The sequence below is a fragment of the Rattus rattus genome, chromosome 8, assembly GCF_011064425.1.
Source record: "Rattus rattus isolate New Zealand chromosome 8, Rrattus_CSIRO_v1, whole genome shotgun sequence".
Taxonomy (NCBI): Eukaryota; Metazoa; Chordata; class Mammalia; order Rodentia; family Muridae; genus Rattus; species Rattus rattus.
The window spans coordinates 70,313,133-70,329,572 of NC_046161.1; the positions used below are offsets into that span (position 1 = coordinate 70,313,133).

Genomic DNA, 16,440 nt, shown 5'->3' on the forward strand with positions numbered 1-16,440 from the left:
CCACCATCACCACCACCACCACCCATAGCAATAACCAACTCTCTAGTACCAACTACTGAATCAGATACCCTTCCATAGCTGCAATAAGACACAATAACCAAGCCATATTATAGATATTTAGATGGAAAATAGTCCATTATGATGCACAAGAGCAAGCAGCAGGAGTTAGGGCAGGCCCTGAGTCAAGGAGAACAATGTAAGGCGAGACCTTGAATTCCCAGCCTTTAGTAATATGCTTCTTCCAAAATGGCTGCTTCTCTCAAAACTCCCAAAATCGCACTGCAACTGGGAACCAAGTGTTTCAATATTCAAGCCCACGAGAGACGTTCTCATTCAAACCACTACAGTGTGGCAATCCGAGTGATATTCTTTTTCTTGTACTCATACTTGAATTCCAGGAAGCATCCCAGTTATCTGGATTCCCTGAATATGTGAAAATAGTAGAAGTTGGACCTAGGGATGGATTGCAGAATGAAAAGGTAGGTTTATATTACCTTTACATAGTGAATTCCTTGACATTTTAATGGCACATAAGTTTTATATTTTAAGCAATATTTGTGGTAATTACTGTTTGACATTTTAAATCTCATTGTATTTGCTTTCAGTTGGGAAGTAATATTTTATATTTCAGTAGTTTTTTACAATTCATTTATATATGTTTTATGATTTTTTAGGTTATAGTTCCTACAGATATAAAAATTGAATTCATCAATCAACTTTCCCAAACTGGCTTGTCTGTAATAGAAGTAACCAGCTTTGTGTCTTCCAGATGGGTACCACAGGTATGCAAATCTATAATTATATAATAATTAACATGTTTAAGCTTAGCGAACACTGTGAGATTATATATATGTATATATGTATATGTAATTTTAAGCTATTTAAAAAGAGTAACCGGTAATCATATGCTAATATGTAAATGTAGAATCCAGAATAACAAATACAGGTTAAAACTCTTTGGGGCCTGCCTTGAATTCACCATTTATGGCTGACATTTTTACTAACCTGAGAATCTCCAAGTGTGATAGAGTTTCGCATTAGCAGATGAGTAACATAGAGGTAATTCTTCATATTTGCTGACATGTAATGTGTGTGACACACAAAAGAGGAGGTTAAGTCATTTACTATCATCTCATTATAAATGAAAAGGTATTACAGCATTGCCCACAGTTTCAGACATTGAATAAAACTCATCAATCCTGACTTGTATAGAGTCTTTGAGGCCTAGTTAGTAATTAGTGACCAGTTTAGCCTCATCTCTCTAACCCAGTGTCATAGCACCTCACCCCTGCGTCTCCTCCCTGTCCTTCATTTCATTGGTTACTTCCGAGCCCATCTCCATGTTCACATTATCCTCTGCTATCTTTAGTCAGCTGATTCATATTAATTATTCTTTTTCTTCTGCTTTTATCTCTGCTGAAGTTGGATTCCCTGGGCATTCTGCTTTTGTTGCTCCTCCCTGCCCAAGTTGTATCCCTTCACTATGTCTCTCATACCAGCCGTTGCTCCATTAAGGAAGAAAAGGCTTATTTTTCTGATAAACTTCAACTGGACTTGACACTGACATCTTCAATGTCATCGGATTCAAATCCAGGCTCACTACCACCACATACCGCTTCATTCTGAGAGCTTGACTGCTCCCCTCAGAATCCTGTGCTTGATTCTCCAAGGGATCGCTTTTTACACCTCATCAGTTCCTGTCTCGGTTAGTTATGGCTGCAGTGATGGAAGGCCAAGCTGGAGGTCTATCTGCTGGTTCTAGAGTCTGGAAGACAGATCAGGATGCTGACGGACCTGTGGTCTGGAAGCTTTGACTTCTCGTTTCATATCTCTGTCTTTACGCTGTATCTTCACATGACAGACAGACAGAAGAGTAAGGAAGAAAACCGTCTCCTGTCTCCTCTTACAAGCTCGTTAGCCCATTGCTGGGGCTCTGTCATGATGGTGTAGGTACTGATCAGAGTGCACCATTCTAACCTTTAGTTCTAATACAAGAACATTTATAGGGAGGTGGCTTAAATATGCAGTCTGTCGAGGGGGGAAAGCTCATAAAATGTCTGGTATGATGGCTAGTAGGTAAGGGGACATGGCACCAAGCCTGACAACCTGAGTTCAATCACCAGAACCCACATAGTGAAGGAGAGAATTAAGCCCTGCATGTGAGAGCATACCCAGGCCTATGCACACGTGCACACCTAGGCACATGCACACCCCCACACCCACGCACACCCCACACAAAACAAACACATACACATATAAATGTGTAAGAGGTTAATCTCCTTTATATTCTATACTTGTTTTCCCTTTTCAATCCCACAGATGTATTACCAACCCATAATCCAGAGATATTACAGTTTCTTACAGGGACTATGTAAGCATTGCTCCCCCTTCCTTACATATCTTACTTAGAGTGACTAAAACAGGCTTCCTGGAATATCAACTCAGAGAAACACATTCTAACTCTTTCAAAAAATTCCCTCCTCACTAAAAAAGCCTGGAAAAATCCGCACTCAAGCCTTTGTATATATGACTCTAGTTTTCCTAGTCACCTCGGGCTCCATTAATACAATTAATTCACTTTGCTCAAACTCCCACTAACCTGAAACGATTCCTGTTCCTATTTTCCTGGCATTGAGACACAGGTAGTATCATACAAGGCACTTTATACATACATTTGCTTAGTTATCTCTCAATGTCGGTATTTTCCTGCAGTTCTAACAGTATGATGTGAAGTGGCAAACATCTGAGTTCTTTGAATTGGGATGCATTTTATGTAACAGAAAATACCATGCAGTTTGTAATCACAAACTCTTTCCTAAGTTACTCTAATTTCTTATCACATAATATTATTCTTCAAGTCACTGTGGCTACCTGTAATCCTAAACTTTTTATATATTTCTATTTTCTCTGATCATCTGCTATTTGCACTGTAAGTGTCATGAAGACAATGTCTCTTTGGTTCATCATCCTCGGTGCTTGGGCCATAGCAGGCACGTATGTGAATCAGTCAGCTTGAAAGAATGGCAATGTATTATTTTTAACTATCTTGAATAGGTAAACACCCCTGCCTTTTATCCATACATCTGTTATCATATAATTAAGTATGCAGATATCTTCCTCAAGAAAACATATTACTTGATCTAAATATGTTTTCCTGATTATTTTGTGAAGCAACAATATTTCATTAGCTGTCACTGACTTTAAGGGACTGCAAGAAATTTTCGTCATTTTTAAGAATTGAAGAAGTTGGGGCTGGAGAGATGGCTCAGTGGTTAAGAGCACTGACTGCTCTTCCAGAGGTCCTGAGTTCAATTCCCAGCAACCACATGGTGTCTCATAACCATCTGAAATGGGATGCAGTGCCCTCTTCTGGTGTATCTGAAGACAGTGACAGTGTATTCATATGCATTAAATCAATCAATCAATCAATCAATCAATCAATCTTTAAAGAAGAATTGAAGAAGCTGCTCTGCCTGCAGCTCATTTCGTGCTCTTTTACACATTTGATCTGGGAAGAGATAGGACGCACTGGCGTAGTTACATAATTAGGAGAGTGTAGTGGTTATTGTGATTCTGGGGGTTTGCTATGTCTCCTATCACCTTTAAATATCTATTGGGGTGTCTGCCCTAGTTTAGACCATTTAGTTCTCAAATAAAAGACACAGAGACCATCAGATTTCTAATAAACTTCAAAGCACCACAGCTTGGCAGATATCAACCCTCTAAGCTACTTTGTCTGCTTCCCCTGACAACATCTCCAACCATACTTGCATTTGCTACGTTTGCACTGTTCCTGCTTCGTCATGCCAGCCCTCATTGCCCACACACTTATGATCCATGCTATCCATGGCAACTCCCTTCTTCCTCCTTTCTTCTTTCCTCATGGTCTTTACCTGATACCCTAAGTCAGGAATTACAGCTTAACCTACTTCTCTTCTGCCCAGCCCAGGCTGGAGGCATCTGTGGTGGTTTGAATATGCTTGGCTAGAGGGAGTAGTACTGTTATGGGATGTGGCCTTGTTGGAGGAAGTGTATCACTGTTGGAGTGGGCTTTGGGAGTCTCTTCCTGTGCTCAGGCTCTATCCATTGGGAACGAGCACTTCTTCCTAGCTGCCTGAAGATGCCGGTCTCTCCTGGTTGGCTTTGTTGAATCAAGATGAAGAACTCTCAGTTTCTTCTCCAGCACCTTTTCTGCTTGGAGGCTGCCACTTTTCCAGCTATGATGATAATGGACTAACTAACCCTCAGGCTGCCACTCTTCCAGCTATGATGATAATGGACTAACCCTTTGAAAGTATAAGCCAGCCCCAATTAATGTTTGTGTTTATAAGTGTTGCCTTGGTTACAGTATCTTTTCATAGCAATGGAAACTTTAACTGATACAGTATCTTTATTAACCAATTGGGGATAACTTGGCAAGGTTTACACAACAAAAGCTGGTGTGCCTGAGAATTTGCTCTTCCTAGGGCAACCAGATCTTGGGATACAATATTTAACATCTGAATACATAGCAGCACCTGGCCAACACCAATAGGAGAGTGCATAGGTCTTGCTAAAATTAATAATAAATTGTAACCAAAATTTCATTTCAGATATTAAATCTTGATATTATCAAGATTCTGTAATTTCCCAGTGATTTAAAAAGTTGCATATAAAATATTCTTCTCCTAATAAGATGATGCCCATGACTTCATGCTACTATGATTAAATGATAGTAAAAATTGATTTATAGACTATCCTTCAGACCCACCAATGATGCTCACAGAGACAGCTGAGAGAATGAGAATAGAGCAATCTCTAAAAGGCCACATTTGTAGCTAATGACAAGAAAATATGACAAAAGAAAGTGAAAGGAACTCTCCCTATGAGTAGGAACTGGATCGTGCCTCCCAGCCTAGCTTAAATAAACACATGTGATGGGAATATAAAATGACAGGATTTATTCTGCATGTGGTCCCTAGTTGAATCTGGGAATTAGCCTACTGAAAATTAATGAGCCCATTTTATACTCTATGTAATATTAAATAAGTTGACTGAATTGGTTCGCATAGTTCCCGAGGACATCTGTGATGAGGACCGATGGTTCTAGAATCGTGCCCTTATCCACAGTGTGCCGTTCCTTTGAGTAAGTGATTTAACCTCTCTGAACCTTAGAAACCCTACCACACATGCCTGCAGTACAGGATGCTGTGGGTAGCCACAAAGGGTCAGTCACATCAATGGCCCCTGTGTGTGCATGCATGATCACGCGGCTTACCTCCTGACTAGTGTTCAATAATGTTTTCCATCATGACTTTTATTACTATGGGTTCATTTTAAGCTTCATCTGGTTACATGGATCTAAAGAAGAAAGAGATTTAAATAAATCACACAGCCACAAAAGAGCAGTGTGCCTGAAACAAAGATAAATATTACAAACTTCATCTTTCAAAGTCACAGTAGCCTTGTTTTACCTTATACTACACATGGAGTGTTTCTTCTAAGGCAGACTTACGGGTAATTATTCTTTGGTCTTCTTTGCATGGCTGCTTTAGATTTCATTGCATGTACATTGGAAAACTTTCTCTTTTAAAATCTTCCATTCTCATTCTAGAAGAATATCATGTAGTACATACCTTGAAAATACTGAGATTAGCTTTCCATTATTTGGTATAGACAACTGCCTGTGTGTTGTCTAAAGGCAATGCCTTCAATGCCTGTGTCCTAGATAATGTCTGAGGTCCTCTTGCTTTCTGTAAGCCCCGAGCTTCCCTGGAGCTGATCTGCATCAGATGCAGGTCATGGGAATGTCCTCCAGTTAGTGTTTAGATTGCTGTTTCTTCGCTTATTTCTTTTTTTAGCATTTTAAAGCTTTTTTACAGTTTCCCTCCCACTGTTTTGTTTGGCAGGAGCTGTCTAACTCAAATAGCTTAAAGAAAAGGTCCGCAGTAGCAGGGTGCCATATAAAACAGGATCCTACACCTATAATTTAAATGATCACAGATGATAAAATACCTGCCATTAAGAAATACGTGTTCTTTATAACTTATCTGGAAAAAGATTTCCTTAGAGTGACATGTAATATAAGAATATTTGAAATTAGTCCAGGTACCCCCTCGCTTACATGGAACACACAATAGCATGAGAAAGAAAACACATTAAAAACAGATTTCCTGCACATTTGGAATGTGCCTGTTAATAGTAAGCTATTTAAATTATTGTAACTATCATGGTTTCTAAAGTGAGCTAAATTCTTTGTGTTAGATATTTACTCTTTTGATTTGTGTTTTTATTCATATAAATGATTAAAATGAATGCTATTTTGCTTGAAAATAAAAATAAATTAAGCTTGTAACATTATATATATATATATATATATATATATATATATAAAATGCAATGGCTCAGTTATACATATTATTTGTCCCTGATGAAGCTTTTACCTATTGGAACACATGGATAAGAAGTCTTCCCAAAGGGATAGAAGTGAGTTTTCTTTACAAGAGTAGAAAAAATGTACATAAAAGATTGTAGCATTCTCTTTTTACAAGTCACTCTAACACTTAAAAGTAGGGTCAAGGTACACGTCAACCAGGAGCCCCCTGTAGCCTGTCCCACATGCTCATTCCACTGCAGAGGACAAATCGTTCTTTATTGAAATGGAAGTACATTTACTAGATTGACAAACCAGGTTTAAGTTTGCATTTATGAAATGTAAAAGACCACATCTTTTGCATCTGGTCTGCTTTAGTCATTATGTTCTTTATAAGGAGTGTAGATGGTAAGAGGGTAGGTAGATAATAATTTTGTGGAGGGAAGGAGGGAGGGAGGGGGAGACAGAGAAAGAGAGAGAGAGAGAGAGAGAGAGAGAGAGAGAGAGAGAGAGAGAGAGAGAGAGAGAGAGAGAGCTGGCTTATGAGACATGGTTGTATGTCAAGGCAACAGAAAGTATCAGGATGAGTCCAATGAAAGGACGTCCACTCTGCTTATGGTCTACCTCACATAGCCCATGTCATTTCACAAAAGGGATCCTGGACAAATTAACTAAGGCCATATTTTCTATTTTCTGGTATTACTCTGTTTACCTTATCACCCAGGTGTCCTTGGTATTAACTAGAAACCTCGGGTGTTACCCAAAAGCATGGAGTTACAGACTATAGGGAAGAAACTTTTAACCCAAAGTCTTCCCCAAGGGCAATTGCATGAATTGCACATTTATGTGCTTAGCTTGGGTTGCTAGATGCCGACGTGGAAGCCAAAGCCTCATTGTGACCTGTGACTCACTGTCCTCCTCACAGTCAATACCTGTAGGTCCATCTCATACTTTTGTAACCGAGATAGATCTATTTAATGAATTCAAACAGCTTTCGGAACCAAACATTTACATCACCAAGAGTAACCGTATTGAGATAGTCTTATCGTTTTCCTCTTCTAAACTGGCATTCCTGCTATAAAACATTAATCATCCTTTCTAGAAAAAGGTTGATATGGAGAAATCAAATGGCATATTTTCCTTAGAAGCAGGGTTCTAAATGATGATATCGTTTTTTGCCTATGAATTTACACAAGCATATTGCTTTTTGTACATGTCAAATACATCCATGTTGTCAGTATTTGTCCTCTGGTTAGGAGTGAATGATAATTGATATAAATGATATTACATGGTTCTTGAAATTAAATGGGAGAAATTGTGCTATGTGAATTCCACTGAACTTAACACCTGCTTCCCAGTATTACAGGTGTAATATTAGCCCTTCATGAAAACAATAGATGCGTTTTGTTCTCTCATTCTAGCATTTAATGCATAAACTGTAGACCCTGTAGATTGTTTTAATAAGTTGAATGTGTTTTCTTTCACTGAATGTGTATTCTGCATCATATATTTTTGTGCAAATATTTCTGCATGCATGTACTCACACATGTGTAAATTATCACGTATCCATGATGACTGAATTAACTAGGTTTCCATTGTTTGCATAAGAAATACTCTATAAGTTTAGTGACTTAAAATAACGTTTGGTTTTGCTTATGTCTTTGAAGCATAAACAATTCAGTTAAGACTCAATTAGGCACTCCAGAGACTTATCAGGGACTAGTAGTTAGATGAAGTGGATGATGGTTAGAGCAGAACTCAAGGGTACAAGTAGTTTAGGCAGTAGAGACTGGCTGGGCACTACTTACTTCTAAGCGTTCTCTGAACTGTCTGTGAGGTCCTCTACTGTGTGGTTCTTTTAGATATCTAAGATGATGCTTAGTGGTTCACAAGTGATACACTTTTTATAGCCAGTCCTTGTAATCTATATAGCATTGATTTGTCAAGCCTATTAGAAAGTTATAAAGCCCACCAAATTTCAAAGAAGAAAGACACCACTTTTTTTGAAGTGTGGCTTTGTGATAAAGGACCATGACTTTTCAAGTGTCACAGTTTGATTTTTAAAAACCGATCTAAAAATAATTTAAGTATCTGCTTTATTGTAGTAGTAATTAAAAATAAATGCAGCCAATAGGAACAAAGTGGGCAATCTAAAACCCCTAAATTTAAAAGAACCCTTACTTTAGCCCTGGCATGGTAAGTACTAGCTCTTCATTCTCACCTCACAGTAGCACATTTCCCTCATAAATTTGTTTTGCCTAGAAAACAGCTCAGGTGGCTATGTGAAGGAAAGCATGTTGCTTCAATTGCTCGCAACATGAGAAGGAAAGTTTCTGCCTCCACAGTCCAGCTATTGCTCATTCTGACCTGCTTAGGTTAAGGCAGACACTAGGGAGAAACCGTTGAGGGCACATTGTAGGCTTGGCCTTCATCACAACATCTATTGTGCAGATCTCCACCACCTCCCTACTGTGTCTGAACTCACAGTCCAAGCTAGCAAGGAGAGGACAAAGGCTGGAAATCACTCACTCGAGAATCACTCCAACATCTCTGTCAAGTGTCCGGTGTAGAACAGGGCACACCCAGCATGGCCCAGCTTAACACACTGTTACCACAGAAGCTCTTATTTTTGAGTAGATAAAGCCTCTTTTCACAACTAGATACAATGCACCCCCAAAATGAAAAGTATTAATTATTTAGTGCCATTTCAGTAGCACAAAATCTGTTTTTCACAAGTTATTATATTAAAAATTTTCCTAAATATGCAGCCTTTTCCTTCTGAATGAAAAGATCATATTATATTATGGTAGCTACTGGGCTATTTAGCATGAATTTCATTTCTATCTTGCACCACTGTTATTTCTGTATCAATGGGCATTAGTACATTTTTATCAAGAGTGATGTTGTAAATTACTATATTCCTGTCAGAAGTGGCAAGGGCTGTGCAATCCTGTGTGTGTGGTGTGTGTGTGTGTGTGTGTGTGTGTGTGTGTGTGTGTGTGTGTGTGTGTTTTGAAACCACTGATTAACTTCACCTTTCATACAGGGCAAACAACTGCTTGCAACCTATTCACAAATCTTTAAAACTCCCTTGTTTGTCTCAGAAAGATATGAAAATATGGATAAAAATTAGAGTTGTCATAGTTGGTACTATTTTTCCTGGCCTTGAGCTTTATTACAATTAATCTTCAATAAAAATTGGAAAAGGGTTGGTAACATTTTATCATATCACACGGCGTTTAATAGTAATTTCTTGTCTAAAATATACATTCACTACTGTGCCAAAGGAAAAGCAGAGCTGGCTGCATCCTAGTGATGTCACTGTTTAACCAGAAGGTATAATCCATTTTACCTTAGCTTCTTCCATTTACTCTAAAATTTATTCCACTGAAAAATTTATGTCCTATTCTTTTCAATAACATAATTAATTTTATTGATTACCTCTCCATTAATAAGTTAGATTTGCTTTGTCTTTAAAGGTATAAAAGCAGTCAGGATGAAATGTTATAACCGAAACATTGCATCCCATCCTATACTCAGTTTTATTGAGTTGGTTATTTTTATCAATATTTTATGTTTAGCCATGAAGAATAGAAATAAACTTTCAAAAACATTTTAGTCAATTAAACAATTAAAAGACCCTTCTGTATATAATTGAAAACATTTTTAAACTCCTTGACAATTTCAAACGTGTTTAAAGAACCTTGGTAATTTCATCTCCTGGTTCACTCTCCCAGCACTTGCCTCACAATGGAACACTTAAGCTTCTCAATACATCCCTTCCTACTTCTGCGCAACTGAAGTTATCTGAACTTTGGCCTTCTCCAGTTATCGTTTATATGTTGACATTTTAGAGATCTGTATATATTATGTAAAAGACAAAAACAAGAAGGGTTATATTTTGTCTCAGAAACATTTGATTTTTGACTTTAAAAGTTTTCCTTTTGGATTGCTCTATTTTGATGATTGGCCTCCAATCGATAGTCTACAGAGGAGCCATCCAGGTTCAGTAAACTGTGGGAGGCACAAAATGTGGCCAAGACAGCTGGCTGAAAGGAGCTTGGGCGCTTCTGGTTTACATAGTGGATTCATAATAATTAAGATGATTGTGATGAAAATTTCTTAGAGTAGCAGAGTGTTCCATGAGAGCTATGGATTTAAGGGTTTTTATTGTTAATACAGAGGATTATTTTGGAAAATGATATTAATCTAATAACTGTCCTAGACGAATTAAAATTTGACATTGAAAAAAAACTATAGGTTTTAGTAAAATATTCTTCGAAATACAAATATGTTGAAGTAAATCGATGCTAATCATACTCCAGCATTAATACTACTTATCTTAGGTTGATTCAACTTATATTTTATCTACTTATGGTACATAGAAAGGTGTGGCCCAGTAGTCTATACACACACACACACACACACACACACACACACACACACACACACACACACGCGCGCGCCCCTTCTCTATGTTCTCCAGGCTCCCTGTACTTTGGGAATACCATGATGTCTGTTGTTTAACTTGTACTTTCTGATGAAGAAGTAGAAAAATCTGGGACCTAATTTTTACTCATTTCTGGTATGATTTGCTAAAGCGTTTTCAGTTCTCTCTGTGTTGGAAGCTTTCCACTTATTCATTCTCCCACTCAATGCTTTTATTTTTTTCTGTATTAAAAACTGTATAGAGCTCTTTGTTAGACTCAAAGCTGCATAACAGTGTAGGCACAACTCTGTAATTATAATGTTAAGGTGGATGGAGGTGGGATACAGTTGCTTGGAAAATTAATAGCAACATACGAAGAGCTTTAAAAAAAATCAGGTGACTACAAATGAGTTACAATCTGGCAGAGCCACACAATTAGCATCTGCTGAGTGGGTTGTCATTGGGTAAGCTGCCTTCCTCCTTTACTAAAACAAAAATCTCCAATGTCCTCATTATATCCAAGCTTCCAAGCAGCAGCAATGCTGTCTACGGTAGTGGGACCTTGCTTTTGTCCTAGCCCTTTCTCCTGAGTTATTAACCTAGTAACCCAGACGTACACTCTCCGCTCCAGCTCTCCACAGGGCTGTAGCTTTAAAGCATTAAGAATACAAAACCCCATTAACAAAACATACTGAAAGTAATTTGCTCCACTATTTTAAAAATTGCTCATGCTTCCATGCAAGGGAAATTACAGCAGTGACAGCATTATTGTCATATGCAGACGCATAATACATGAGAGACAACAACACAATTACACAGGCACAGAAGGAAAATTATACTGGGAGCTTTGAGACTTTTTGCCCTTACTCTTCTAGAATGATGTTTGGAACATGATATTTTTAATATTGGAAGAGCAGGCAGGTAGTTACAAAGGCACTGACCCTCATAAAGAATAACTAGTGTGTAATTGCTATGTTTATCTTCGTGAACTGGGAAATGTTCCTGGATAAAGCAAACTTTTCATTTCTTCACTCCAAGATGTCAGTGTTACAGTTTTAAGCCAACAAATCCATTCCTGTAGGTGATGTTTATCTTGTAATGAAATTTGTAGACATCATGAATTGTGATTAGCATCTCTTGTTTTCACAAGGACAGAGTAGGGGAAGTTGTGTGTGGAAGATTTTGAGACACCGGCATTCCATCCGAGAGAGGGTGCTACAACGGTCCATCTCATACAGAGGTAACGTTGAAGAAAGAAGGACAGGAAATTATACACCAGACCGAATGAGTTTTAAGGCTTCTGGACTTAAGGCTTTAAGTTTTGTGAATATGGTGTCAGACAGTTTTAGCTTTGGCAGCCAAGCAGGGTATTGGGTAGGGAAAAAAAAAGGATGTTCAATTTTCCAGAGATTTCCTGTGTTTATTATTGTAAGGCCGTGATTTATTAAGAGTGTCTTACTTCTTCAAGCAGACCAAGATTTCCTCTGTGCTACCGAGGCTAAGATAGATGAGGTTTGTGCTAGGCGTCTATGAATGGGACATGGTTACAGGACCCAGGCTACAGTGCTATTCAGAGCTGCCTACAGCCCTCTCACCCAGGATTGTCAGGAAGCGCTCGAGTCTCATTTTTTCCCCATTACCGAGTTTCCAAATGTTACCTTTAAGAGGAATTACTGCTCATATTGAGTTTTGAGTTATAGGATCTGAAAGCACATCATTTATGTTTCTGCACTAATCGATGGCAGGTGTTGAAGAAATTGCATGTTCTCTTATCTGTCTGTCTTTCTCACTGTACCCCTGCATGCAGAAAATAGCACTGGCAGGCCTGGCCAGAGGAGACTCTGAACAATAAAGTCCAGCGTTATTTACTTTTAGTTCAATAAGATTTGAATATTGTTCTGGATTGATAGTGACCAAAAGCAAATGTTTCAAGACGCCAGTAGGTAGGGAGAAAGGACAGTTACGTGTTCATAGGTATAAGTCTGTTTCCTGGGAAAATTTAAGCTAGTGTGTTAGGAGAAAATAGGAAGTAGGTATGTCTGGAGCTACTATAGAGATACTAAGAATAAGCAACACCCACTGGTAAGGAGCCTCCTTCCTGAGTGTGTGAAACTGGAGGACCTGCTTCCACAAAAATAATTATGGTACAAGAGTCTATTTGGGTAGGGAAATGAATGTTAAATTTTAATGATAAAAACATAACTCATTAAGTTACAGAAATGTAAGCCTTAACACTATGACAAGCATCTGTAAATTAGGTATGATAACACTTTTAAAACTGAGACGAATGTCAGAGATCGCTTCATAAACATTTTTCTTCAGTATTTGACTTACGTCAATTACTTTTTTGCCCAACATTACTTTTTTTAGCGTCACTATATTTTCTTAGTTCCATAAGTTGCTATGGAGGTTTTCGGAGGAGAAGAATAATCAAATCTAGCTCTAAGGTAGTGTGTGCTACAATACTGAACTGCCTGGTTAGATAAGGGCACTGGTATCTTCCATAATGACTTGAATGTTTTGGGGATTATCAATTACTCCTTGGTTGGATATGAGGCTCACTGTATGGGAAAAATACATGTCCAGTACCATGGACCCTGCACCCCACAGTATTAGTCTGCCTGGCAAGATGTGATAACTGGTACAATAGGGACATGAATGTTTTGGAGATAAATTATGTTTACAATTTAAAAAATAGGTTTGTATATGGTTTATTATAACTTCACAGTCACTTGTTCTCTGTACTTGAGTCGTGGTTTTCTGTAATGGTCTCTATCTGGCATAAGGGGACATGCCTATGATAAGGGGCGACACGGACTCTTATCGGTGGGCATAAGGACACATATCTACAATGTGGTTAGGAATTACGCTGACTGAGTAAAGTGGTATTTGGAGGTAATCCTCCAAGATCCATGGCCTCACTAGCCCCAGACATATGGCTTGGTTTCCAATACCACACATGAGTTAGCCCTTGTCGAGCTGGCCGGGAAGTCACGTCAGAGGGCTGCTCATTACTCCCCAAGTATGGGTACCACCACTGTACCCCTAGGGATATCTTCCATGCTCATTGTTGTTTTAGCTCATAAGCACCAGCACTGCGTAGCTATTGTTTGCTTTCCTCCCTTGAAATCCTCTGAGGAACCTTCAGGGACCATGAAAGCTAATCTTCAGGAAGGATGCTTTCAGGTGTGATCCCAAAGATTTCAGTGTCATCAGCAATAGGGACTTACCTTCAACCTCAGAGAGGCAACCAATGGCAACAGCAGTTTCCTATGATGTTTTGAGAGTTTCTTGGACAACTTTGACCTAAAACTCCGAAGGGAAATTCTCATGGCTTATTTGAGGCTTTTGCTTTTGGCTCCTGGGAAGAGTATTTGCAGATCCCATAGGAAAATATTTATCTAAACCATGTATGTATAAATGGACTTATGTTTTTAAATATTATATATATGTATTAATGTGTGTATATAATATCTGCACTATATTATATATACTATATTAAACCATAAATGTATATGTAATTTTACATATATAGCTAATAATATGTCACAATGTCTTTTTTAGGCATCTTTACTATTAATGTGTTTTTTAAGGCTATGAAATAGTAGGGATTAAGTTTTTGAGTAAAATACATCTTTTATGTTAGTCTTAGTAATTTTTCTTCGTGAGTTCTTGGCCAACTGTTGTGTCTTTCTAGCAGAGACCATTCATGCCTCACTGGACTCTCTAACGCGCCTGAGAATTGCCTCCCATCTCTATGGGAAGACTTTCACACCTCCCTGGGATTCAGTTGCAATTCTGAATTTATTTCAATCTTTTCTCTATTTGAATACCCTCTCTCTGTATTTATGTTTTGCATTCAAGATAAATTAAGAGTTTTGACTAATATAAACCCAATTCAAAAATATTTCACAGAGTATGGTCCCCGCTTCCTCTTACATTTTTAGTATGATGTCAAATGACCTCTTTCGCTGAAACCCCACATAAGTCCTCTCTGTGGACCATATCCATTTTCCCACTTCTTTTATTCCTATGTAATGAGTTATTTGAGATGTGGGTGGTAGAAATCAATATATGTTGTCTACCGTAAGTCTGTGGATTGGAATTTGACCAGGGCATGACGGGAACGTTGTCTTTATTCCATAGTTTCTAGGATCACAGCCATATGACTGAACTCTTTTTTGGCTGGAGCCATCTGTAGGCTGCTTTATTCATAGATATAAGGAGTGAACCTAGTTGTTCTCTAGGCCCTCTATTCATCTTTGTGCATATTCTGCATGAGGGGCTGCCTCTTTTTGTGGCCATTGCATAGGTGATTTGGGATTTCCCCTTCCATATTGGCTGATTTCTTCAAAATGTCTTTCCCTAAAGGGAAAATGTTCTTTTTTTATAACCTAGTTTCAGAAGCCACATAAAAAATCTTGCCACTATAAAGTATTGTTCAGAACATTCACAGCATGCCCACCTTCAAGGGAATGAATATAATCTACATCTTCATCAATGGGGGAGAGAACTTGGAAAAGTATAAGAGATCAGAAATATCACCATGGATGATCTTATAGAAACTATAATGCATCACATTCAAGCCCCTAGTAAATAGTCTGTATTCTGCTTAAACTTTTTGGACTCTCATACTAGCATCTGTTCATTCTGAGCTGTTGCATGTAAAATTACATACAACACTGAACCCTTATATTGGTATTTGAATAAGAATGGCCCCATAGGATTATATATTTGAACACTTAGGGAGTGGTACTATTTGAAAGGTTTGGGAGGTGTGGCTTTGTTGGAAGAAGTGTGTCACTAGGGGTGGGCTTTGAGGTTTCTGTGTGTGCATAAACAAAAGATTTATATTTTTATTGGTATGCGTTTATTAATTAAAAACAATGTGTGATCATGATAAAATATAAGATGAGTACAGAGGATTAATAGTTTGTTTCCTCCGCTGTCTGCCGTTTGAAGGAAGTAGTCTGGGGTTGGCGTCTGTTTATACAGCTTTCTCCACTGGTCTGGCGTCCTTTCCGTTCCTTATGTACTATCTTTATACTCACTTTTGTGCCATAGTATGAATACAGTTTAGTTGCATATTCTTCATTTAGTTCTTAGTGTGGGTAGTCTATCATGCACATTACAGATGTGTACTTCAAAACCTGACAGTACATGTAGCCCGCTACCCAGGTCACAGGGAAAACAATAAGGAGGGTTATCACAGAAGCACCCACACTTTTAAATATGTACTCCTCATGACAACACATGTGATTTTTCTATGTGACCTTAGTATTAAATTATTGTATCAAGATATTATTTTTTGACTTTGTAAATTTGCAGTTTTAATCCAAATTTAATTTTTAGTAGACTCATAAAATATACTTTGATAGTGTGATTTAATTTGGTTCCAAGCACTGTTCATTTAGTTCTTCGTATGTAAGAACAGAGAGCAATCATATAGTACTACACAAAACATTTCAACCACTACTAACTGGAACATGTATGTTAACCCAATGACATTGGTTATTGGTACCAGATACTTGTTAAATGATTTTAATGGTGTCATACAATTTATATGTTCTTAAACACTGTAAAATTTTGTGCACTGAACAGTTAGGCACAAAGTTTTGTGTGACAATAAAAAGAACAACTGTGTTTTGCCTTTCAAATT

The 16,440-nt window shown here is 38.0% G+C and overlaps 1 protein-coding gene across 2 annotated transcripts in view; it reads left to right on the plus strand.

The window, feature by feature from the left end:
- The window catches only part of Hmgcll1 (3-hydroxymethyl-3-methylglutaryl-CoA lyase like 1), a 120,016-nt gene that overhangs the window by 37,255 nt on the left and 66,321 nt on the right, over window positions 1-16,440 (plus strand). For both annotated transcript variants that reach the window (XM_032909353.1, XM_032909351.1), the window contains exons 2-3: window positions 399-479; window positions 675-782. In XM_032909353.1, the coding sequence (XP_032765244.1) occupies window positions 399-479; window positions 675-782 (189 nt within the window). The remainder of the gene's footprint in view (window positions 1-398; window positions 480-674; window positions 783-16,440) is intronic.